Below are 25988 nucleotides of genomic sequence, written 5' to 3'. Positions count from 1 at the left end.
AATTAATAAAATTCACATATATATGATACCCTACTGTTATAACATAGTTAACTAAGTATAATTACTGATTTATTCAGATATATAACTCAGATTTCTAGTCTAACTCTTTTATACCCTTTTAAATGACCAAAATGCCCTTATGAGGCGTAATTTGAGTTTAAAATCATTTGGGGCATAATAGGACATATCTTACTGATATCACAACATATTTGGTGCATATAATCTCAGGAAACTTGTATATGATTTATATGGTTACCCGTTACGCATGTTCGCATTCGGATCGGCTTATGTAACTAGTTTACGCATAATAGCCGAAATGGGTCAAACCATATCATCTTTGTCTCAAAATCCAGAATGTGGTCAAATTACCCATATTATACAAGTCTCCAAACTTGTTGGGCCTAAGTCACATTCCTTCCCGGTTTTCGCCTTCCATGCGATTAAACCGTATCTATTCCTTGAAACTAACCGGTCTAAGCTTAGGCTATATTAAAGACCCAATAGGTTATTATAAACCTTCGTTCCAGAATAGGAGACCAGTAAAAGATACTTGCATTTGATTATTGTGGTTTATTACTTACTCAGGTAAATACTTTTAACTTATTTTTCCTTATACGGGCTTGGGGTACGGTATATAAAATACCGCTTGGTCGGGCAATTGACCCTAGCTCATTAGTAGCTGGGTATTATCAATGTGACCCGTTTAAAAATTTAGTTTTGTTTGTTTTACGCCTTTGGGAGTTTAATGACCATGTCCCGGATATCCTTGGCATCATTTTACGAAATGACCACGACCTTGACACACGGGTGTAGGCGTACACCCGACAATGTGTCCATATAATTCAGGTATAACCGTTGGTTTCCGCCGCAGATTTATACTATGTGGTGTGTCTATTAACCTTAAACCCAGCATGAACCGGGCGACTGAACGCATAACAAACATGTAATTCTTTTACAACATTGGATTTAATTAATTATCCCAAGTTATAAAAAGTTTTGTGCCATGCGCATTTAAATAAAATTTTACAACATTTTCAAAATGAGTCAGTTAAATTGTATTTACCAGTGTAAACTGGCGTATTTTCCCCAAAAAGATTAAGTGCAGGTTCTACATGAAATAGGCTGGTTACTCCTTAGCATCGTTAGAGTCTCGCAAGCTTGGGATGCCATTAATCTGTTGAACAATTTTCCTTTTTATGTTGATCCGCATGTGGATCTATTTCAGCTACTATGTGATACTTGGATATTACAGTTTTGTTTGGTTGAAATAAATCTATTTTATTGCTTCCGCTGTGCATTATAATTTGTGTTGTTTGACTATGATGATATCAACTACGTCACGATACTCCCCCATCGGGCCCACCGGTGACACGTGGAAATTAGGGGTGTGACAGGTTGGTATCAGAGCCAACACTGAGTGAATTAAACACTAGCCTTTTGTGTTTAATCTCAGTGCACGAATTGCACATTCTTCGAGTTCCGAGTCTAGGCATCAAACATAGGACAAACTCTGTTTTGTTTCGTTATTTGGTCTTTTATTTTTATATATTTTGGTCGTTATCTTAACCATATTTGCGGGTCAAAATGCCGCCGAGATTTCTGAGAGGACGTGACAAAGGCCCAGTTACGGGTCACGATCATGAAGCCGGGCCCTCACACCGGCGAACACCTTCCATCACCATGAGTACTAGCCCACAGGAGCCATGGAGACTCTACGTGGAACCAGGGAGGCGGTCAGTCTCTCTCAGTTCCTCACATTCGTATCAGCATTCTTTTGGGCCCCAATCAGAGAACGAGCCCAACAACCAACCACCTTCTTTCATACCCTTACAGAGGTCCAACTCTCACCACTCTGTTGGTGACCCTACCCCAGCATTTCAAAGTCGGTTCAACCCGGCTAACTACCTTCCAGAACCCATAGGTTTTAACCCACTAGGACCTGAGGATCACTTCTCGGGGGATCCCGCAGACAACATGGACGAAGACACAGATCCCGTGGAGCCTGCGTCCGGAACACCGAACCACCCCATCGAAATCTCCGATGGGTCATCTTTCCACGGATCACCTTATCGTGGTCCTGATAGTTACGAGGCGAGGTTTAAGCAGATTGACTGGTATTTCACCCCGTCCGAGCACTCGTCTCCTTATCAGCAGCAGCAGCAGCAACAGCAACAGGATCCTTCCCAGGATTCTCGTTTCGTGGCAGTCACTCCGCCACCACCACCACCAGTGGAGCAACAACCGCCTCCGGAGCCACCGAGGCGGAGAAGGTCAAACGCATGGATGTCCGTGCGAGGGGGAGTCCGCATCAGCACTCCCCAGCCCTCGAGTGGTAGTCATTATCCGCCACTCTAGGAAGAAGAAGAAGAACCGCAAATGGGGGGGGTCCATCAAACCCCATTGCAGAGGTCAACTCAGTGCCTATGGCACCTCCGTTGGGTTTTGATAACCCAATACCTGCATACGCCGGTTCAGCGGCGTATAACCCTTTCAAGCAGCCGGCGCATACCGATTATGACTATGCCAATGTGGACCCATATCAGGAGGCATGGGAATACAACGCTCATCACCCAGAGGGACCCTATGGTGGTCTTTGGACCACTGGTTACCCAACTTATGGGTACCAGCGTCCACCACCTCCTCAACCTCTGTACCAGCCGCCGCAGCCACAGCTGATCCCGCCTGAGCGCCAGCAAGAGGTCCTCGATAGATTGGACCACTGTGAAGAAGAAATTCGAACGGTACGGGAAAGCAACCAAGGCTTCTTTAAGGGTCTGTCGGACCTACTCAAAGGGAAGTCCAAGAGGAGGGGTCATTGAAGACCTTTTTATTGTTTATTTATTTTAGTTGTAATCAAGTCCCTGCGTGGACTTTTTGCTTCAGTACTCAGCCCCTGCGTGGGCTTGTCATTTTGTATTCTGCCCCTGCGTGGGCGTGTCTTTTAGTTGACCCCTGCGTGGGTTTGTTTTGGTTTTTCCTCCCCTGTGTGGGCATTTATTTTCGTAGAAGTCCCGTTTAGGGCAAGCGATGTACTTGTTTGAACAATTTATGAGATGTTTTAGTTAAATTTTTATTTTATTCGTTTATTGTTAATTATGTGCATAAAACATGAAAATAAATAAAAATAATTAAAAGATCTGCCATCATAATTAAAATGGTAAAATCAAAAAAAAGGACAAAGACCTAGCCAAATGTTATCATAAAACAAGGCCAAGATGGTAGTTCCATAATTAGATTAAGATCCATATTAACATCTCAATTTAGGACTATTCTGCGTTAATTATTAAAGGAATCTTAGAGGTAAAACCTAGCCTATATGTTGTTGCAGACAGGGCCAAGATGGTAGGACCCACATAATAGATTCCATTTATTGTTAACATCTGTTAGTATGTTGACATTCTTGGCAAACTGTGAATCAGTAAAGTCACACAGGCCATCCTTTATAAAGGGTTAATTTAAATTCCCTTAATTTTATAACCGCCCCTTGTGGACGAAGTGCCTGTGGGCAATAATTAAATGTCCCCTGGGACTAGGGACAGTGGTAGCTCATGACTCCCTTTCAATAACAGGTGACGAACTGTGGTTCAAACCTGAATACCGGGACTTTGTAAATTCCTGGTTCATAATTGAATTAAATTCTCCTTGTGACTAGGCCTTATGTGCTCTTATTAATGTATTTTAGGGTAATAATAAAGATCCTAAAATTTTAAACAAATTAACCTAAAATGGCAATTTAAAACCATGGTTAATAAAATATAAAATACTGTAAAACCCTCTAATTAAAACCTTGCCCATTAAATTTTAAATGTAGCAATTGAAGCTACATGGCTGGGTCGGATGAAGTGAATAGCCATCCGGTTGAAAACCACGATAATGCCAGAATTCAGTTAACTAGAGCGGAGCTTCAAGCATTAGTGGATTTGCAGTTACAAAATCTTTAGATAGACAGTATAGTGAGTCCTCTGGGACCCGAAGTAGAACCCTGTCCACACCACATGCTAAGCCAAAGACGCATTCTGAGGCTCACAGCAAACCACCACCTACCCCACCTAAGTCTAAGAAGGATGATGACCGACATTCTTCAAATGAAAACAGTGTTCACCCCAAAAAGATTGTGTTGGATGATGCCCCACGTGCTAAGGGTTGCACGTATAAATATTTTGTGTCTTGTAAACCCCGAGATTTTACTTGGGAGAAAGGGGCGGTAGACTGCATGACTTAGCTGGATGAAATGGAAACTGTTGTGGACATTAGTGGTTGTGCTGAGAGGGATATGGTTAAGTTTGCATCCCAGTCATTTAAGGGTGAAGCCCTAGCGTGGTGGAGGTCGTTGATCCAAGCCTCTGGAAAGGTTGCCTTGTACAACATGTCATGGGAGCAATTTGTTGCTCTTATCAAAGATAACTACTGCCCTCAGCATGAGGTTGAAAAGATAGAGTCTGATTTCCTATCGCTGGTCATGAAGAACCTGGATTGCCAGGCATACCTCACAAATTTCAACACCCTGTCAAGATTGGTTCCGTACCTTGTGACCCCGGAACCCAAGAGGATCGCACGTTTCATTGGGGGTCTGGCCCCAGAAATCAAAGATAGCGTGAAAGCTTCTCGGCCCACTACTTTCAGATCTGTAGCGGATATATCTCTATCCCTCACATTGGATGCAGTAAGGCAGAGATCATTAAGAAATGCTGACACCGAGAAGAGAAAACGTGAAGATGATGGTTCACGACGCTCAGATAAGAAGCGAAAAGGAAACAACGACCACAAGAAAGGGTCGGGATCCAAGAAGGGTGATCAACAATCAAGTGATAGGCCCAAGTGCAAAGTTTGCAAGAAGCACCATTTCGGGAGGTGCAGGTATGAACAGAAATCCCAGCCCAAGGCATGTGGGATTTGCAAGTCCACTGAGCACAGGACTCTTGAGTGCAAGAAGTTGAAGGATGCAACTTGTTTTAGTTGCAATGAAAAAGGGCATATCAAGCCAATTGCCCAAAGCTGGTGAAAAAGACTGAAGATGGGAAGAAGACCAACGCCAGGGTCTTTCAGATGAATGTTCAGGAGGCTATCCAGAACGACAATGTCATAACCGGTACGTTTCTCATTAATGATATTTTCGCAAGAGTATTATTTGATTCTGGAGCAGATAAATCCTTTGTGGATAATAAGTTTTGTGAACTGTTAAAATTGCCTGTTAAAGCCTTAAGTGCGAATTATGAGGTAGAATTAGCTGATGGAACAATGGAAACAGTTTCAACTATGTTAGATGGATGTGTCATATCCATTAGGAACCACTCTTTTCCTTTATCCCTGTTACCCTTTAAGCTAGCTGGTTTCGATATAGTATTGGGTATGGATTGGTTATCGCATAACCAAGCCCAGATTGTGTGCAATAAGAAACAAGTGGTGATCAAGACTCCGTCTGGTGAACCACTTACCATTCAGGGAAATACTCAACATGGATCGCCTGAGCAAGTGGCTATGCTAAAGGCATCCAAATGTTTGAAGAAGGGTTGTGTCATTTATATGGCACAGGTATCCATTGGTGAGGAGAAACCCAAGATTGAAGATATTCCAGTCATCTCTGACTACCCTGAAGTTTTCCCGGAAGAACTACCTGGTTTGCCACCAGATAGACAAGTGGAGTTCAGAATCGACATCATTCCAGGAGCAGCTCCCATTGCAAAAGCGCCTTATAGACTAGCACCAACAGAAATGAAGGAATTGAGAACGCAGCTAGATGATCTGCTAGCCAAAGGTTTTATTAGACCTAGTTCGTCTCCATGGGGAGCACCGATCTTGTTTGTCAAAAATAAAGATGGTTCGATGCGTTTGTGCATCGATTACCGCGAGCTTAATAAGGTCACTATAAAGAATAGGTATCCTTTGCCCAGGATCGACGATCTGTTCGATCAGCTTCAAGGAGCGAGCTACTTTTCCAAGATTGATCTAAGGTCAGGCTACCATCAATTGAAGGTCAAGGATGAAGATGTACACAAAACTGCGTTTAGGACTCGTTACGGTCATTACGAGTTCCTAGTGATGCCTTTTGGGCTCACTAACGCACCTGCCGCATTCATGGATCTCATGAATCGCGTTTGCAAGCCCTATCTAGATAAATTTGTCATCGTCTTTATCGACGACATCCTCATCTACTCGAAGAATCAAGTTGACCATGAGAAGCATCTTCGATGTATTCTGAAGTTGCTACACCAAGAAAAGCTCTATGCCAAATTTTCTAAATGCGAGTTTTGGCTTCGAGAAGTCCAATTTCTTGGACATGTCGTGAGCGAGCGTGGTATCCAAGTGGATCCCGCTAAAGTTGAAGCTATCATGAATTGGCAGGAGCCAAAGACGCCTACGGAAATTCGCAGTTTCTTCGGACTAGCAGGATACTACAGGCGATTTATTGAAAACTTCTTAAGAATAGCAGCACCCCTGACTTTACTCACTCGCAAGAATTGCAAGTTCAATTGGGGGCCTAAGCAGCAAGAGTCATTCGATATTTTGAAGCAGAAGTTGAGCAATGCTCCTGTGTTGACATTACCTGATGGGATTGAGGAGTTTGTAGTATATTGTGATGCATCACACACCGGGATGGGTTGTGTGTTAATGCAAAAAGGCAAAGTCATTGCCTATGCTTCACGACAGCTAAAGGTGCACGAAAAGAATTACACCAACCATGACTTGGAGTTGGGTGCCGTTGTATTTGCACTTAAGCTTTGGAGGCATTACCTGTATGGAACTAAATGTGTGATCTATTCTGATCACAAAAAGCCTTCAGCACCTGTTCAATCAGAAGGATTTGAACATGAGGCAGCGACGTTGGATGGAAACTCTGAACGATTATGATTGTGAAATAAGATACCATCCAGGCAAGGCCAATGTAGTCGCAGATGCCTTGAGCAGAAAGGAAAGAGTGAAGCCAATCAGAATCAATGCTAAGAGCATTGAAATCAAGAATAGTCTGAATGAAAGGTTGTTAGCTGCACAGAAGGAAGCCGTGTCAAAAGCTAACTATCCTAATGAAAAGTTGGGAGTAACTGAAGAACAGTTATCCTATGGCAAAGACGGAATCCTGAGATTAAATGGAAGAATATGGGTTCCTGTTTATGGAGGACTTCGAGACGTTATCCTCCAGGAAGCCCACAGTTCCAGATATTCCGTTCATCCTGGAGCGGATAAGATGTACCAGGATGTGAAGGCAAATTATTGGTGGATAGGCTTGAAGAAGTCTATAGCCACCCATGTAGCCAAATGTCTGACGTGTGCTCAAGTCAAGGCTGAGCATCAGAAGTCGTCAGGTCTGCTACAACAGCCCGAAATTCCCACTTGGAAATGGGAAATGGTGACGATGGATTTCATCTCCAAGTTGCCTAAAACGCAGAAGGGAAATGATACTATATGGGTCATAGTTGACAGTCTGACTAAGTCAGCTCATTTCCTACCCATTAAGGAAACTTACAGTTCGGACATGTTGGCCCAACTGTATGTTGATAAAATCGTATCCCTGCATGGGGTACCAGTGTCTATTATCTCTGATAGGGATACTAGGAACACTTCGCATTTTTGGAAGAGTTTCCAACAGTCTCTGGGGACGCAATTGAATTTTAGTATAGCTTACCATCCTCAGACGGATGGGCAGAGTGAGCGTACCATCCAGACTTTGGAAGACATGCTTCGTGCATGTGTGATTGATTTAGGAGGTAGCTGGGATAGGCACCTACCTCTGGTCGAGTTCTCCTACAACAATAGTTATCATACCAGCATTCAGGTTGCGCCTTTTGAGGCATTATATGGTAGAAAGTGCAGAATGCCCATTTGTTGGGCAGAAGTAGGAGACACTCAATTATCAGGTCCTGATTTAGTCTTTGAGACAACGGACAAGATTGTCCAGATTCGAGACCGACTGAAAGCTGCCCGAGATAGGCAGAAGAGCTATGCTGATAAAAGGCGAAAACCCCTCAAGTTTGAGGTTGGTGATAAAGTTTTGCTCAAAGTGTCACCCTGGAAAGGGGTGATGCGATTTGGTAAGAAAGGTAAGTTAAGCCCGAGGTATATAGGACCATTCGAGATTATCGAATGTGTAGGATCAGTGGCTTATAAGTTAAACTTACTTGAAGAGCTTAGTGGTATTCACAATGTGTTCCACATCTGCAATCTGAAGAAATGTCTAGCTGATGAGTCACTAGTCATACCACACACAGATGTGCATATAGACGAGAGCTAGAAATTTGTGGAAAAAACTGTGTCAATTGAGGATCAACAGGTAAAGAAGCTTCGAAGGAAGTATGTGCCTATTATCAAGGTCAAATGGGACGGCCGTAGAGGTCCCGATTATACGTGGGAGTTAGAGTCCACAATGAAAGAGTAATACCCTCAATTATTTTAGTAAATCTCGAGGTCGAGATTTCTTTTAAGGGGGTGAGGATGTAACACCTCGAAAATTCCTGTCCAATAAAATAAAGACACGTGTCATGTGGGACAAACGTGTCAGGAACTCGGATCAAATATAAAGATGTATGGTAGGATTTTTTTTAGAGGGCGTCATGTTATTAAAAATACCTCTGAACGGCCCAAGGGCGACATGTTATTAAAACACCTCTGAGCGACCCAAATTTATAAATCCCAAGATCCTTAAATTGTTTGATAAACATCTTATATATTAACCGGTTGTTTCTAAATAAATAAAATTCCATCTTTTATATGGAGGTTGGACTATTAATAATGTTACTACAAGAAATTCTGATTTTTAATCCTAATCTAATGGGAGTTGGGAGTTGTTAATATAACTTGTTCGACTATTATGAGAATTCAAGACTTTCTTGTAATTTCCGTCACTTTAAAATCCCACAAGAATCCAAATTGAGGGGGAAGCATGAAAGAAGGCATGCAAGCATGCAAGGTCTGAGTTAATGGACCCTACAATGCAGTAAATGCATGAGGAATCCGACACTACTCAATTGCATGGTCAATACTTTGAAGTTTGTAACATTTTTGGTTTCTGACCATGGGTTGCGGACCGTAAGGGTCATGGCTTACGGTCCGTAAGGGGGGTACCTGGGCGATTTCAGCAAAGGTCGGTTACGGACCGTAACTGTTTCAGCATACGGTCCGCAAGAGGAGCTTACGGACCGCAAGGCCTTAAGCTTACGGTCCGTAAGGCTGTCGCTGGCAGCAGGTTTCGGACAGCTGCCTGTTCAGCCTGTTGCACCGACTTAAAATGGTGGTTTTCGAAACAAGGGTCTTGCTAGGCAGTATTTAGCCCTCTAGGGACACCTGGGGTGATCACACAACAATTGTAGACTTGCATGTCTTGATCTTATGCTCATTGGTGCACTATATAAGGGACATGAGTTGTGACCATTTGGACATTCTTTTGCATCTTCACTCCTGGAGCTCCTGGACAGCTATCAAGTTTTCTTAGGTTCCATAAACCTTCTTAGGACTCTTGTAAGTGTCCTTAACCTCCGTTAACCCTTTTTAGCTTAGTTAATTAGCTAAAAGTCAAACCATCGTAATTAAGGTTTGACTTTGAGATTAGTCCATAATTACTCAGTAATATCTCGAATTAAAAATACCTTTAAGAAGGTAATTACGTGGGTAACAAACCCTTAAAAGGGTATTTCCAGAATCCCATTCTAACTATGCAAATTGTCGAGTCAAAGCATACTTTAAAAGTCAACAGAATGCTTAAATCCAAATTAATACATAATTAGCAATGTAGGATACATGCAACCTGTTTTATCACTAATATAACTTGGTAATAAATGTAAGAACATGTTCCAACATGTTCAACTCGACAATTTTCTGTTTAGACCCGGTTTGGAACCAAAAGTCGCATAGTTTGACTTTCGCTTTGACTTTCAGTTCTGACCCGTTTTAGTCAAGATTAAGATAGCCATAGAGCTTCTTTTGGACCTAGTAACATGTTAGTATAACCCTCTGTGATTATACGGCTTAGTTCACTAGTTGTCTAATTATTATGCAAATTTCCGTTAAATGCCCATATGTTGACCATTATGCCCAAATGTCCATAAAATATGATTTTTGAAAATGTAAAAGGGTAGACATCTTAATTACTGAATTATAGACTTGTACCCGAAATTTGACATCAGTTTGAGGTCTAGAATTAAAGTTATGCTCATAAGCGTAATTAGGAGCTTTCTTAATGAGTTAATGGCGTAAATTGCATATAGCCTATCCAAACCCAAATTTTTATACAAAACTTTATACCTACTGTTATAAAATAATATTTTGGGATTTGTTAAGATTTTTATTCAATTTTAGGCTGAGTATAACTTAGTGTTCTAAACTTAATTCGGCTAATGCCGGTTTTGCCCTTTTGAGCCATAAAATGAGTTTTATAAATCCTTTTGACCTCAAACCTTTTTCTACTGATTTATTATGATAAATATATTATTTTGAGCCTTCTAGAATTATAGAAATATCAGCCTTTCTTTTAAAACCTGGAAATGGCTCCAAATCGCCTTTTTAGGCATTTTTACGACATACTTTATGTCAAAACTAGTTTATATGTATAAGAACCAATACCTACTGATATGTTTAGTAAAATTCTATATTATAACAGTAAACTAAAGATTGAAACTCAGATTTCCAGTTTTGACCTTTTAAGCTTATGTGAAATTACCAAAATGCCCTTTCGGTGCATAAGATGGTTATAATTAATAAAATTCATATATATATATATGATACCCTACTATTATAACATAGTTAACTAAGTATAATTACTGATTTATTCAGATATATAACTCAGATTGCTAGTCTAACTCTTTTATACCCTTTTAAATGACCAAAATGCCCTTATGAGGCGTAATTTGAGTTTAAAATCATTTGGGGAATAATAGGACATATCTTATTGATATCACAACATATTTGGTGCATATAATCTCAGGAAACTTGTATATGATTTATATGGTTACCCGTTACGCATGTTCGCATTCGGATCGGCTTATGTAACTAGTTTACGCATAATAGCCGAAATGGGTCAAACCATATCATCTTTGTCTCAAAATCCAGAATGTGGTCAAATTACCCATATTATACAAGTCTCTAAACTTGTTGGGCCTAAGTCACATTCCTTCCCGGTTTTCGCCTTCTATGCGATTAAACCGTATCTATTCCTTGAAACTAACCGGTCTAAGCTTAGGCTATATTAAAGACCCGTTAGGATTCTAATAGGTTATTATAAACCTTCGTTCCAGAATAGGAGACCAGTAAAAGACACTTGCATTTGCTTATTGTGGTTTATTACTTACTCAGGTAAATACTTTTAACTTATTTTCCCTTATACGGGCTTGGGGTACGGTATATAAAATACCGCTTGGTCGGGCAATTGACCCTAGCTCATTAGTAGTTGGGTATTATCAATGTGACCCGTTTAAAAATTTAGTTTTGTTTGTTTTACGCCTTTGGGAGTTTAATGACCATGTCCCGGATATCCTTGGCATCATTTTACGAAATGACCACGACCTTGACACGTGGGTGTAGGCGTACACCCGACAATGTGTCCATATAATTCAGGTATAACCGTTGGTTTCCGCCGCGGATTTATACTATGTGGTGTGTCTATTAACCTTAAACCCGGCATAAACCGGGCGACTGAACGCATAACAAACATGTAATTCTTTCAAGATTAGATTTAATTAATTATCCCAAGTTATAAAAAGTTTTGTACCATGCGCATTTAAATAAATTTTTACAACATTTTCAAAATGAGTCAGTTAAATTGTATTTACCAGTGTAAACTGGCGTATTTTCCCCAAAAAGATTAAGTGCAGGTTCTACACGAAATAGGCTGGTTACTCCTCAGCATCGTTAGAGTCTCGCAAACTTGGGATGCCATTAACCTGTTGAACAATTTTCCTTTTTATGTTGATCCGCATGTGGATCTATTTCAGCTACTATGTGATACTTGGATATTACAGTTTTGTTTGGTTGAAATAAATCTATTTTATTGCTTCCGCTGTGCATTATAATTTGTGTTGTTTGACTATGATGATATCAACTACGTCACGATACTCCCTCACCGGGCCCACCGGTGACACGTGGAAATTAGGGGTGTGACATTTAAGTATATACTTTGTAGTATTAATTTTTTGTAATATATATTTTTGTCGAATATAGGTAACAATCAAACGGGTGAGGGTTTTTGGAAATCGGTATTGGCGAAGTTTCTTAAGCTAATGGAACAAGGACCGTATCGAGATCTCGACTCGGTATCGTCGAAATGGCGAAAGATGAATGGGTCCGTCAACAAGTTTTCGGAGGAATATAATAAAATATATACAAGTGGGCATCGTAGTGGGATGAGCGACGAGGATGTCTTCAAAAAGGCATTGGAAAATTACAAGACGAACCATAAAATTACGTTCGCACACGTTCGGGCTTGGGAAGTTATGCGAACCGCCCCAAAGTGGGTGCCAGTTCCGAACGAGGTGGAGATGGCAAAACGTTAAAAAACCTCGGAGACCGGTAATTATAGCGCCGGCGGCTCGGACCGAGATGTCACATTAATTTAAACGATGACGTCGAGTTCGATGAAGAAGAGTACGCCGTAAGGGAAGCGGAACGTCCCCCGGGCCTGGACAAATCAAAGAGGGAGGCGGCCTCAAAGAAAGAAAAGCAAAAGGTTAGCGATTCGAAGATGAAGGAGTTTATGACGCAATTTAAAACTTACACGGAGGTCGCGGCCCAAAAGGCGAAGGCGAAGGAACGGGCGGTCGAAGAAAAGGCACGCGTGGCGGGAGAAAAGTTACGATTGGCCGATGATAAGGTTCGGCTCAAAGAGTGGGATATATTGACGATGGATATTGATAATTATCCCGAACCAAAACGTTCCACTTTAAAGAAATTGCAAGAAGACATCATGAAGAAGCATCAAAGTAGATGATTTTTTTACGTTTTTGTTTTTTTTAAGTTTATGTAATTTTTTTAATATTAATGAAAGTATTTTCCTATTTTATTTGTTAAATGTTAAAAAAAGGGGATGTTTAAAAAAACTAAACTAGTGAGGTATGATCCTCCTTCCATTTCCATTGATTTAGTGTCTTGGACCATCCTCAAAAGAACTATAATATAGCCTTATTCTAGTTTTGACGGGTCAAATAAGTAGACTGTTCACTTGAGAATTTATATCGTGTGCAGTGTGCTAGTTGTGCATTTAAAGTTAAACGGCCTTCAACTTTTGAAATTCAATATGTATTATATTTTTTAGTATGTATTATACTTTTTGATAACTTTTAGTTTATCACATTAATTGTGTATTTCTATATTTTAATTGTTTTTAGTAAAGCGTGCAATATATGTATTAAACATGTCATGTTATTTGTGTATTTTGAGCTATTTATATTTAATCTTGTTGTGTTGTGGCATGTAATTGAACTAGTTACCTTTAATCGTGTGAAACTAACTGTGATGTGTAACCCTCTTAGGGTGAGCGGAGTGGGAGGTAAACTCCATCGGCAAACGTGTTTACCGATCGGTAACACCGCCGCCGATGGAGGTTACCGATCGGTGAGGAACTAGAAGCGGTGAAGGTTCACCGATGCAAATAAGGCAATTTGTCAGGGGAAGCCGCCTATTTTCATTTATTATGTTTTTTTAATAAAAATAATCGTTTACCTAATCCAAGATAGGTAAACCACCGCCAACGTTTTTGAGCATTAAGTAAAATAGGTAAATTGATGTGGCACTGTTTGACTGAGTGAATGGGGAGTTTACCTATTCAAAATAGGTAATCACTCCTTTCACCCTTATTAAACATGTTCGTTTTATTCTTTAAGAAAAATACACGTTTAGTTAAACATGTCTTGTTCTTCGTGTTCGACCCATTTAACATAACACGACACATTTTTTCAATGGCTAATAGCACCCATGGTATTAAAATTTTCTGCTTTGGATTGGGTTTGATTTGGAGTTTGTTGGAAATCGATATTTTCATTGTTTCCCAGTAGGGATGAGTTTTTTTTTCCAAATACTTGTACCCGTATTTATACCGTACCCGTACCGATTTTAGGTATTTGGTACGTGTATCGGTACCCAGTTTTATTTATTTTGGTATTCGATACTTTTAGTATCGGTACGAGTACGGGTAAAACAGGATCTGGTACCGAATTTTATATAGAACTTTAAAAGTTTTTTTATATTACGGTTAATTTCGTATTATAGTATTTATGGTACTAATATCGATTTTACCTATTTTGGTACTCATATCATATTAATACTCGTACCGGTTTTACCTATTTGGTACTCGTATTGTATGGTACTCGTGCTGATTTTACCTATTTAGTATTTGTATGAGTGATAAAAAATAACATAAAAACAAAATGGTACTAACACGGGCACCGTACCGAAATACCTGTATCAATACCCATACGTGTACCGTACCAATATCTTCGGTATGGTATTTGGTACCTAGGTTTGTTCAAATTTGGTACCGGTACGAGTATATATACGGGTATAGTACCAATCCAATCCCTAGTTTCCAGTTTTACAATTCTCAACTGGTATTATTTATTTATTTCCTATATTTACATTGAGAATGAGGGGGAATAGTTCCCTGTTCTTATTTGCTGAGACGGGCGACCAAGCCAATGGCATCACTAATGTGGGGGCATAGTGTCAGGATGTTGCCTGACGCTCTCATTGGTCCAGGTATTTACAGTTTACATCCAGTTCAAAATTACGAATTTGCCTCCTATTCCAAGTTACGATTTTGTCCATGGTTAAAAATTACAGTATTGCCATCGCTTTAACTTTTGACAAATTACAATTTTAGCTTAGCCCAAAATTACAATTTTGGCCTCAGTTAAAAATTACAATATTGTCTTCATTTTATTTTTTTAAAGGTGTGTCGAGAAATAGTACCAGGCTGTTGCATGACACTCTCCCCATTGGCCCAGGTATGTTACGATTTTACCCCACTTCAAAATTACAAATTTTCTCATGTTCAAAAATACGATTTTGCCCTCAGTTCAAAATTATAATATCGTCATCGCTTTAGCTTTTGGCAAATTACGATTTTACCCCCAATAAAAAAATAGAATTTTGCCCGCAGTTTAAAATTACAGTATGCCATCGTTTTAGTTTTTTTTTTTTTAGCAAAACTATGGAGTTATTTTGTTTTAATTGGTGGACTCGATTTAATTTTTTTTCGTGCCAAAGAGCTGTCTAACACTCGCTCATTAGTCCTGACAAATTAGGGTGGGTATAGTTTTGCTCAGAGCTCAAAATTACGGTCTTACCATCATTTTAGTTTTTTTTTCTAGCAGAACTATTATAATGTTTCTTTTAATTAGTTGAGAAATGTTCGGTATACCGTCCTGCAACGCGGATGAAGGCAACAACTAGTTATAAACATAACTAAAAGTAAACATATAAAAGAAATGATAATCGATAAATGTGGAAGTGATTGGGTTGGCAAGACTCTTTCCATGTTGCTGCCTCCAGCTGTGAATCCATAGACTATTCGACTAATCTCAACCCCTTTATATTATTATAATTACAAATTCAACATGTTGAAAATGATAAATGCTCTTATAACCAATGAAAGACGGTCTATATGGGCTAGTTTTATAAGAAAAAAAAAACCCAACAACTTTATAAATACATCATCTTTTTAACGGGATTTTTATCCAGCTTCCTAAAAATATACATACATTCCACTAAAAAACAACTTTTATATCAATATATTTTCACTAAAAACAAATATGTTTTCTCTCTCATTTTCAATTAAATAATATTTTTATACATTTATCATTAACTTTTCTCTCTCCTCCACTCACAATCACTTTCAAAATATATTAAAAAATTACAGGGGGTGAACAGTGTCCCCCCAAATATACAGATGAACACTAACATTTTCTCTCTTCCACTCACAACCACTTTTTATACTCTTTCTATTATAAAAACTATACACACATAATTTGATGGCATGGATGTGAATACTCTTAGAGCATTTACATCCTGGGAATCAAAATCTGTGTGGGGGGGTTTTAAAATATAGAAGTATAAAAAGTGGTTGTGAGTGAAGGAGAGAGAAAATGTTACTGTTCATCTGTATATTTGGGGGGCATGGTTCACCCACTATAATTTTTTAATATATATTGAAAGTGGTTGTGAGTGAAGGAGAAAGAAAAATGTAATGATAAAGGTATAAAAATATATTAATTGAAAAGGAGAGAGAAAAAATATTTGTTTTTAGTGGAAATATATTGATATAAGAGTTGTTTTTTAGTGGAATGTATGCATATTTTTAAAGAGCTGGACAATGTTAATAAAAAATATGAAAATGAGAATAAACGAAATATGAAACTTAAATGGTATATCAGTTCAGTAAATAAGATTTCAAAAGTAGTTATTTTTATAAATCATAACCGGTTATGTAGTTAGTTTCTAGTTCACCGACCAGTCGATTCCGGTTGTGGTTATTCCTTGTCACAAAATCTAAAGAGTTAACGGTCATTTTTGTACTTATGGTTTGTCCAATTATGTCAGTTAAAGCCAAATTTCAAATTTGTACCATTTCCTTCCTGACATTCCTAAATGTCAGTTCCTTCAAAAAACTAACGTTTATTATAACCTACTGTTTAATGAAACTGTCGTTTTCCTTTTTATTTATCCTCTTTTTTAAACCCTATTAATAGGGTTTAAGAAAAAGAGAAAACTAATGTATGTTATAACCTACTATTGACGTTTTTACTATTCATTTAACAACAGGTTTTAACATACGTAATGTTTTTTAATGAAACTGACATGTTTTAACAAATGTTCGAGACAAAAAATGGTACAAAATTGAAATTTGGCCTTCGACAAAAATCTTAGTTAAAGAAAGTTATTATTATTATACATATTAATTTAAACTTGTAATGAATAGTAAAATAAAAAATTTATGTTATTATATTCTTTCTTTTAATTTCCGATTTTACATATATTAAATTATATACGTTTTTAATTACTTTAATTTGATATTTTATCCTATAACTCACGTTCATTATTCTTTCTAGCTAAATATGCGATTGTATTTAATATTTTTTATCAACGTATTGTATAGATTTTGTTGAGAAAAAAAGTTTTATTTAACATAGTTTAGTGGTGAACCGAACTGATACCCGCATCGGTTCTGCTATTGTTTGTTATTATCAGATCCAATATCGATATTCATTTTTTATTCTCTATCGACCTTGGTATCGTTGTTATTATTATCGAAACTAGTAACGGTATTCTTTTTTTTTGTTGTCAATGTAAAACACTTTCATTTGTGCATATTATTGACTTTAACTAAAAGTCGGTACAATAGTGATAGTGTTATGAACCAAACCAGTAACGTTTGAATTCCCACCACATCGCGCACAAAATATATAAATTTCGAACCCTAATGAATAGTAACATCAGTTTTTAAGATATTATATAAAAAAATATGTTCGAGTTTCACCATTATATACCTTAAACAATATATGATTCTAACCTATTTTGTTTTTATTTAGAGTTAACTGCCATTTTTCGTCCCTGTAGTTTGTCCAATTATGTCAGTTCAGACCAAATTTCAAATTTGTACCAATTATGTCCTTGACGTTCTTAAAACATATCAGTTCCGTCCAAAAAAGCATGAGTTAATTGTCATTTTCGTCCCTGTGGTTTGTTCAATTATTCAATTCAATCTTAGTTTTTTTTGGACGGGACTGACATGTTTTAAGAATCTGATGGACGAAAATGGTACGAATTTGAAATTTGGTCTAAACTGTAATTGGACAAACCACGGAGTCGAAAATGGCAGTTAGTTCTTTTATTTAATTTGATTTTTCTTCCGATAACTTGCGTTCATTATCTTTTTATTTTAAAAGATGACTACACGACTTTGTTTAATATATTTTTCTCAGTGTTCATGTATGAACTTTGTTGAAAAAAAAAAACATGACTTTAAACCAAATGTTAGTATCTCACGGATACCGTCAGAAAACCAACTGATACTGGTGGATTTCCCGCCGCATCGCGTGGGGAAATATCCCTAGTTTATATCAAAGGAAATTAAGTATTTTTGTCGTTGTTGACCAGGCCAAGTGGCCAGTTTAGTTATCTCTTTCTCTTCAAGTCAATACTCAATACCCTCATAAATCTTTCTCATAAAATCCCCAAAAATGGTGTCAATTCTTTCCATTATTTGATCATCATGTGAAGTGCTGATCTTGTGTGCATTTCACCGTTTAGTTCCTATCAGGTCAGCTACTTTTACAATTCTTCCTAATATCCATATCTTCTTTCATATTGCTGTTGACTTTCAAGTCTTCTGTGTCCCTATTTCATTCTTGATTGCTGTTTATAATTGGAACCAATAGTTGCATTTAGAAACTAAGATATTTATCAACAGTTAGACTGCAATTATCCCCTTTTGTAGCTAACTTACAATTATCTTTAACTAGGTTGAATCATGTTTTGTGCTATGATTCGAATCTATTCTTCAAATCTCCATATATTAATATTGAATACGCCCAATGTTTTAAAAACTGGTTTATAAATCATACCGGGTTAGGGTCAGAATTCAGAAATGGTTCAACTGGTTGTACCGGGCGGTTCAACCGGGTTGACTAATTAACCCTGTAAAAAAGAATACAAATTCAACTAAAAAATTAATCCAAAACTACATCACTCCATAAGGGGTGCATGCCTAATGATATTGTGCCATGTCATTTCCCCTCTCATTCTCCCCTTTTGCCCAAAAAAACATAGGGGGTGGTTTCCCCCAAACCATTTTTTCTAAAAAAAACAGAACATGATTGGTTGAAGTAGATACTAGGCCCCACCACTTACCCCTCTTCTTCAAGTCTCCGCAAGCGGCAACCTTTCCCCGCTTTGATCCATACCCGCATGGCATATTTTGGTGGTGGCGGTGTTTGCTGAGCGGCAAAGGGGCTTGTCGCCTTGGTTTAAAAAAGCGCGCTTAAGCGCAAAGCGACCCTAGGCGCAAAGAGCTGCGCCTTGTGTTGGTGTGACATAAAGCGAGCTTTGTACAAAAAGCACACAAAAAGCGAGTTTTTTTGGAAAAAAATCCCACTGAGGCTTGCGCTTTTTGTACAGAAAGTGTTTTTGTGCTTTAAAGTGTTATACATGCAGCTAAAATGGTTGTACATTATATGATTTAGACACTAAATCATATATAAACCTTATTTATCACTATATTTTGGGTAAGGGATGCTAAAAGCCTATAGGATATATATAAAAATATATAAGCACCTTGTGCCTCCCGTACGAAAAGCCCACTGCTTGTGCGATTTGCGCTTCGCGCTTTGATTTTAGACCTTGTCGCTTTTGTGCGCTTCACGCTTTTTAAACTAAGCTTGCCTCACCCCTTTCCGCTTCCACCCCGTACACCCTAATAAAAAATATTCCAAAAGTTCATCCATAATAAAAAAATAATCCAAAAATTCATTATTAGTACCTTTTTGGGCGCTAGGTTTTACTAAGAAGTTAAATCGTCACCTTTTTGGGCCCATAAAAGATAAAAAGTCCAAATTTTTACCTTTGACCCGGTACCGGTATACCAGTTTAAACCGCTATAACCCAATTTACCAGCAGCACAACTTCTTTGCCGTTCCCTCAATTTACCGGTGGTATGATTCGTGCCGGCCCAGCTTCCGGCATCTGGTTTAACCAGTTCAACCGGCCGATATAAACCGGTTTTTAAAACATTGAATACATCATAACTAATATGTGAACACTTTATAAACTACAAGAAGCTAGGTCAAACTTTGACTAAAATTTTGCTTCTCAGGTTCTTGTTCTTATCCTAATCATGAGAGTATGAGGGTTTTAGGTTGAGTTAAATTGGTAGCATTTGTTTATATAATAACAATTGTGTTGCAATGGAAGTAATTACAAGCACTTCTTCGGTAGCAGCTTCGGAGTTTATCTCGCAAACTATAGAATTAAGTCTGGAACTAGCCTTTGAAGCTAAGAAAGTTTTTGTAGAGAAGGAGAGTTTTGCGGAACTTGCTTCGTATGTCGATAGAATCGTTCCGCTTTTAAAAGAGTTAAACAAAAAAGACACTAGTGATGCAGAGAACAGTTTTGTTGACATTCTGAATCAACAAGTCAAAATCGCCAAACAGTTGACTACCGAATGCAGTCAAAAGAACAGAGTGTATCTTTTGATAAATTGTCGGTCGATCGCCAAACGGATTAAGGAAATTACAAGGGAAATTAGCCGGGCGTTAAGTTTGATTCCGTTTTCACAATTGGGAGTTTCGGAAAGCATGAAACGGGATCTTGGTCAACTCTGTGATGTTATGCAGTCTGTAGAGTTTAAAACAGCTGTAGCGGATGAAATGATATTGGAGAAGATAGAGTCAGGAATTCAAGAACGGAATGTGGATCGTACGTATGCGAACAATTTACTGGTTTCCATTGCGCAAGCTCTTGGAATATCGACGGAACGATCTTCGTTAAAGAAAGAGTTTGAAGATTTTAAGAGTGAGATAGAAAACGCACAGTTGAGGAAAGATCAAGCTGAAGCGATTCAAATGGATCAAATAATTGCTTTACTCGAACGAGCGGATGCAACTTGTTCTCCTGAAGAAAAAGAGAGAAAATATTTAAATAAACGGACTTCGTTGGGAAGTCAACCGTTAGAACCACTTCAATCATTTTACTGCCCGATTACCCGAGAAGTTATGGTGGACCCCGTTGAAACGGCGTCTGGTCACACGTTTGAACGAGCTGCCATTGAGAAATGGTTGGCTGATGGGAGTAACTTCTGTCCGTTAACCATGATCCCGTTGGATAAATCATCGTTACGGCCTAATAAGACGTTAAAGCAATCGATCGAGGAATGGAAGGATAGGAACACCATGATCACAATTGCTTCGATGAAACCGAAACTTTCGAAGCCAGAAAATGAGGAAGACGTGGTTTTTTGTTTGGACGAGTTGCAAAAGTTATGTGAAGAAAGAGGTGTTCACCGGGAATGGATAGTTTTGGAGAATTACATTCCTACCCTTGTGGAACTACTTGGTGGTAAAAGCCGAGAGATAAGGACTCGCACACTTGTCTTACTTTGCATTTTGGCCAAGGATAGTGATGATGCAAAGGTACTTAATTACTTATACTTCATTTGTGTTTATTAATTGTATCTTTTTTTGTGTTTTTTTTATTCTTCTCATACTCAAAGCTTATTTTAGGATAGGATTGCGAAAGTCAACGGTGTGATTGAATCAATAGTTCGGTCACTTGGGCGTCGAATTTCTGAAGGAAAACTGGCGGTTGAATTATTATTGGAATTATCGCAAAATGATACGTTAAAAAATCACATCGGGATGGTTCAGGGATGCATACTACTTTTAGTGACCATGTCCAACAGCGATGATACTCAAGCTGCCACACGCGCACACGAACTTTTGGCCCAACTTTCCTTCTCTGATCAAAATATCATCCAGATGGCAAAAGCTAATTATTTCACGCATCTGCTGCATCGACTATCTTCAGGTTATTTCTGTATTCAAGATACTAATTTAATATCAAATTCCTTATTGATGCTTAAATAGGTACATGCCACGCATGTGCAAGCCTTTTAGCTAGTTACATGTGGTAGTTTCGACCCATTTACTTATCAGTGGTTCGATTTTGTGTGTGTGTGTGTGTGTTTTAGTCTCAAATGGTTGCAAGTCCCCCACAGTCTATTTTGAATACCTATAACCTTCTAAATTAGTTTTATTTATATACTTAAATTATTAATATAAAATTATATATACTATAATAAATATGCTATTTTGTCACATCAACCAACTTTGGCCCCTCAACTTTGGCATTAATCAACTTTAGTCCCTCAACTTTAATGATACATGTTTATCCCCTCAACTTTAATAATGACATTTTTAGCCCCTGAACTACATCAAACAACTTTAGCCCCTCAACTTTAAAAATAAACAACTTTAGCCACTCAAAACTTTAATAGTGACATGTTTAGCCCCTGAACTACGTCAAACAATTTTAGCCCCTCAACTTTAATAATAAACAACTTTAGTCCCTCAACTTTAATAATAAACAACTTTAGTCCCTCAACTTTAATAATAAACAACTTTAGCCCCTGTAATTTAATACGACTTTTGCCCCTCAACTTTAATAGTGACATGTTTAGCCTCTTAACAAAACATCAAACAACTTTAACTCTCGCGATTTGTTTATTTTTATCTACGTTTCGAACTCGCTGCGGAGCGTGGGTGGTAACCCACTAGTTGTGTTAAAAATATCACTAGTATACAGACAATAAATATAAAAATTCAAGTGTATTTAACAAAATAATGTTCTTGTAACCAGAACACATTAACTATTTATAAAACAGACTTAAAGTGTTCACGGGTCAGCAGCCAACCCGGCCTGTTTTGACCTTTACTAAAAAGGTCCATTTTGAATGCAGGATCAGAAGAAGTGAAGATGTGCATGGTGACAACATTGGCAGAAATGGAACTAACCGATCACAACAAATCTTCTTTGTTTGAAAACGGTGCACTCGATTCACTTCTTCACTTGGTCTCACAAGGAACCTCTAGAATGAAAGAAACCGCAGCTAAAGCACTTAGGAACCTCTCAAGCTTACCTAAAAACAGCATACAAATTATAAGAAATGGCTCAGTCAACTCATTGGTCAATCTTCTCTACAATCACACGTCGTCACACTGTTTACAGGACGAGTTGGCAGCCATAATCATGCATCTTGCCATGTCAACCATGTCACAGAATTATAACGGGCCACCTGTTTCGTTATTTGAATCTGATGGAGATATTGATAGCCTTTTTTCTTTCATTGTTTGTACAAGACCTTTGGTGCAAGAATGTTTACTTCGTTCTTTTTACGCCATGTGTCACTCGCCTTTAGCTGTTACGGTGAAAACAAAGTTGAGACAGGTAACATCTTCATTCCGATAATTTCATTTTTGATTTTGTGTTAATTGCTTAAAAAGGTAAAAAATGGTCTCATTTATTATAAAAGTTGGTTACCTTAAATTCAAAGTTTTGAAATTTTGAGTTTTTTGGACCTCGAAACTTTAGTTACCTAAAATACAAACCGAACCAAAGCTGGTAACCTTTTTATGCAATTAGCTGTTGATTTATAGTAGGATTTCTTAGGCTTGTAAACGAACCGAACGAACACAAACGGGGTATGTTCATCTTCGTTTGTATAAGTTTTACCGAACAAACGAACGAACAATTAAATGAACATGGTTTTCTTGTTTGTATTCGTTCGTTAAGAAAATGAACTTGTTCGCGTTCGTTTATGTTTGTTCGTTATTAGTATAAACGAACGGTTCATGAACATAACTGAACATAGATGAACGAACATAATTGAGCTAACACCAATTAAAAGTAAATATGAATAACAATGTCTTGGGCCTAAAAAAATTATCAAACTAGGCTAAATTGTAATGAGTGATATTTAATTTCATAAACTATACTAAAGTGTAATGGGCCTAACAATGTTAAATGAATATATTAATGAAAATAAACAAACGAACGTTCACGAACATAAATGAATAAACTTAAAATAACGTTCACTAACATAAATGAACGAATGAGACATGTGTTCATGTTCGTTCGTTTAACTAAATGAACAAAATTTTTGTTCATGTTCGTTCATTTATTAAATAAACGAACTTCCTATTGAACGGTTCGCTGAACGTTCGGTTCATTTACAAGCGTAGGATTTCTTATTTTTTGTTACTTAATTTTTCAGAATCCTGGAAACATAAAATCATTGGTGCAATTGTGTGAAAACGAAAACCAGAAAGTGAGAGCAAATGCTGTTAAGTTATTCTGCTGTTTAACAGAAGATGGTGATGACAAAGAGATTATAGACCGCATGGGACTACAATCAATCGAAACGTTAATAAAAATAATAAAATCTCCCCTTGACGAAGAGGAGATTTCTTCCGCAATGGGTGTGCTATCAAACCTGACTCAGTCATCTCAACTCACCGAGTCACTATTAAAAGCAGAAGGACTTCCCGTTATTTCCTCATGTCTTCGTGACGGAATGAAAAACAGGCCCCACAAGAAACAGCTAATAGAGAATACAGTCGGTTCGCTTTGTCACTTCACCATCCCGACAAATCAGAGTTCACAGAAGAAAGTAGCCGAGACAGGTGTCATTCCCTTATTGGTCCAGTTGTTAGAGCTAGGAACAAGTTTGACCAAAAGAAAAGCATCCATTTCTCTTGGTCAACTTTCTAAAAATTCATTCGAGTTAACTCACCCAATCCCGAGATCCTTAGGGGGGATATTCAAATGCTTCTCGTCTCAATCTGAGTCAGCATGCCCCGTTCATCAAGGAATCTGTACGGTCGAAACGTCTTTTTGTTTAGTGGAAGCTGATGCAGTTTCACCGTTAGTAAGACTTTTGGGAGATTCTGACTTGAATGTCTGTGAAGCTTCGTTAGATGCATTGTTGACGTTAATCGAAGCTGAAAGACTGCAGTACGGGTCTAAAGTTCTTGCCGAAGCTAACGCCATGCATCCAATCATAAAACTACTGAACTGCCCTTCTTCGAGTTTGCAGGAAAAGGTATTGAATGCGTTGGAGAGAATATTCCATGTGTTGGATTTGAAGCAAAAATATGGGAATTTGGCTCAGATGCCTTTAGTTGACCTGACTCAAAGGGGAAACAACAGAACAAAATCTTTGGCAGCGCAGATTCTGGGTCAGTTAAATGTGCTTCATGATCAGTCGTCTTATTTCTAGGAAGTTAAATCGGTGTTTGATAGGGCTATGGTTTGTATTATCATCGGTGGGTGGGTAGTTAGATCAGTTATGATTTATAGTGAAATTCTTTTTCATTGATTTTGTACACAGCTAAGCATTTGTAATTTGTATTATGTTGTATATGTATATGACATTTTATAGTGTAACATCCAAAGTTTTCAGCTTCCTTTTAGCAAGATTTGTTACATTTTATTCTTCTTCTGATTTCAAGTTAACATTATTTATCTGTTTTCATGTTATTGGAAAGATATAATGGCAATTGAAAAGGAACTGTTGGTCTAAATCTCTCATTAAAAGGCAACACCAGAGGCAGATGCCCCACTAAAAGAAAGATTCCTAGCCATTTATAAAAGGGCAAAACCAAAAAAGATCCTGGTGTCACAATGTATGAGTAAAATAGATGGTGAACTAACAATGGGTGGTGGTCCGTTGGTAAAGGTAAAGTCTTTAAGCATCTTGAAAGGGGGAGGTCTTGGATTCAAGTCCCATAGACAGACTAAATTTGTCGTGTTCTCAGATTCTAGATTGGATGTCCTCACTACCGGGCTCAAAGATGTGGAAATAGACTATTGGTGCAGTTTTATGTATACATACACATTTTTATAGATTGGACGTCCTCACTACTCGAGATTAATCGGATCTGGTTTTTAATATGTAATTTCAGTTTTATGTATACATATACACATTTTTATAGGTAAATATTTTAAGTAGCTAGGTTTTAACTCTTACTTAACTCATTTTTTAAGTATACAAGATTAATTGTTGGAATTCACATGGTTTGGTTGGAAATTAGTCGGAATTTAGAGGTTTTGGCCGGAATATACAGGTTTTTTGCCGGAATCTGGCTGGAATCGCTGATTTTTGGCCGGCCGACTAGGCCCGCCTAGCGATTAATGGACTGATTAACGAAAAATTATTCAGTTACTGGCCGACTAGCGATTAATCGCCGACTAATCGCCACCTAGTCGCGATTTTTACAACACTGGGTTCAGTTATGTGAATGTGATTTGGTTTTGTTCGGATACGAAAACAACCATAACCTAACCACAAAATTTCGTTTACAAAGTATAAGTAAACCGGATCGTTTTTAACGACCAATTAAATCACCGGATAAACATCCTGGAAGCCCTCAACTAAGCAAATGCACCCCCTCCTTTATAACAGTTAGAGTTGGATGCATATCCGAGCCATCAAACCACCCGTTCTAGGTCTAGGGAAAACC

The 25988-nt window shown here is 38.0% G+C and overlaps 2 protein-coding genes across 3 annotated transcripts; both read left to right on the top strand.

The window, feature by feature from the left end:
* The first annotated feature begins 1584 nt into the window (after positions 1 to 1584).
* LOC110920084 lies at positions 1585 to 12910 on the top strand. The gene is made up of 3 exons (XM_022164320.1): positions 1585 to 1921; positions 12145 to 12471; positions 12564 to 12910. Exons 1-3 carry the CDS (start codon positions 1585 to 1587, stop codon positions 12908 to 12910), a joined length of 1011 nt encoding a protein of 336 aa, XP_022020012.1.
* A 5150-nt stretch (positions 12911 to 18060) lies between these two features.
* LOC110918125 (U-box domain-containing protein 44-like) lies at positions 18061 to 24953 on the top strand. 2 transcript variants are annotated; one of them, XM_022162493.2, is made up of 5 exons: positions 18061 to 18235; positions 19912 to 21101; positions 21192 to 21495; positions 22427 to 22914; positions 23741 to 24953. In XM_022162493.2, exons 2-5 carry the CDS (start codon positions 20268 to 20270, stop codon positions 24743 to 24745), a joined length of 2631 nt encoding a protein of 876 aa, XP_022018185.1. In that variant the 5' UTR covers positions 18061 to 18235; positions 19912 to 20267; the 3' UTR covers positions 24746 to 24953. The 2 variants fall into 2 exon arrangements, with proteins under 2 accessions (XP_022018185.1, XP_022018183.1); XM_022162491.2 differs by having other exon boundaries at positions 19787 to 21101.
* The last annotated feature ends 1035 nt before the right edge of the window (positions 24954 to 25988 follow it).

Source organism: Helianthus annuus, chromosome 16, assembly GCF_002127325.2.
Source record: "Helianthus annuus cultivar XRQ/B chromosome 16, HanXRQr2.0-SUNRISE, whole genome shotgun sequence".
NCBI classification, from domain to species: domain Eukaryota; kingdom Viridiplantae; phylum Streptophyta; class Magnoliopsida; order Asterales; family Asteraceae; genus Helianthus; species Helianthus annuus.
This window is presented reverse-complemented; position numbering and strand designations above follow the sequence as displayed.

Excerpts from the sequence above, each read along its gene's own strand:
- LOC110920084 (XM_022164320.1), top strand. The coding sequence starts at position 1,585 with ATGCCGCCGAGATTTCTGAGAGGACGTGACAAAGGCCCAGTTACGGGT. Across the intron at positions 1,922-12,144 it reads CTACCTTCCAGAACCCATAG|GTAACAATCAAACGGGTGAG; the intron begins GTTTTAACCCAC and ends TGTCGAATATAG. Across the intron at positions 12,472-12,563 it reads CGAGGTGGAGATGGCAAAAC|AAGAGTACGCCGTAAGGGAA; the intron begins GTTAAAAAACCT and ends AGTTCGATGAAG.
- LOC110918125 (XM_022162491.2), top strand. The coding sequence starts at position 19,878 with ATGGAAGTAATTACAAGCACTTCTTCGGTAGCAGCTTCGGAGTTTATC. Across the intron at positions 21,102-21,191 it reads AGGATAGTGATGATGCAAAG|GATAGGATTGCGAAAGTCAA; the intron begins GTACTTAATTAC and ends AGCTTATTTTAG. Across the intron at positions 21,496-22,426 it reads GCTGCATCGACTATCTTCAG|GATCAGAAGAAGTGAAGATG; the intron begins GTTATTTCTGTA and ends TTTTGAATGCAG.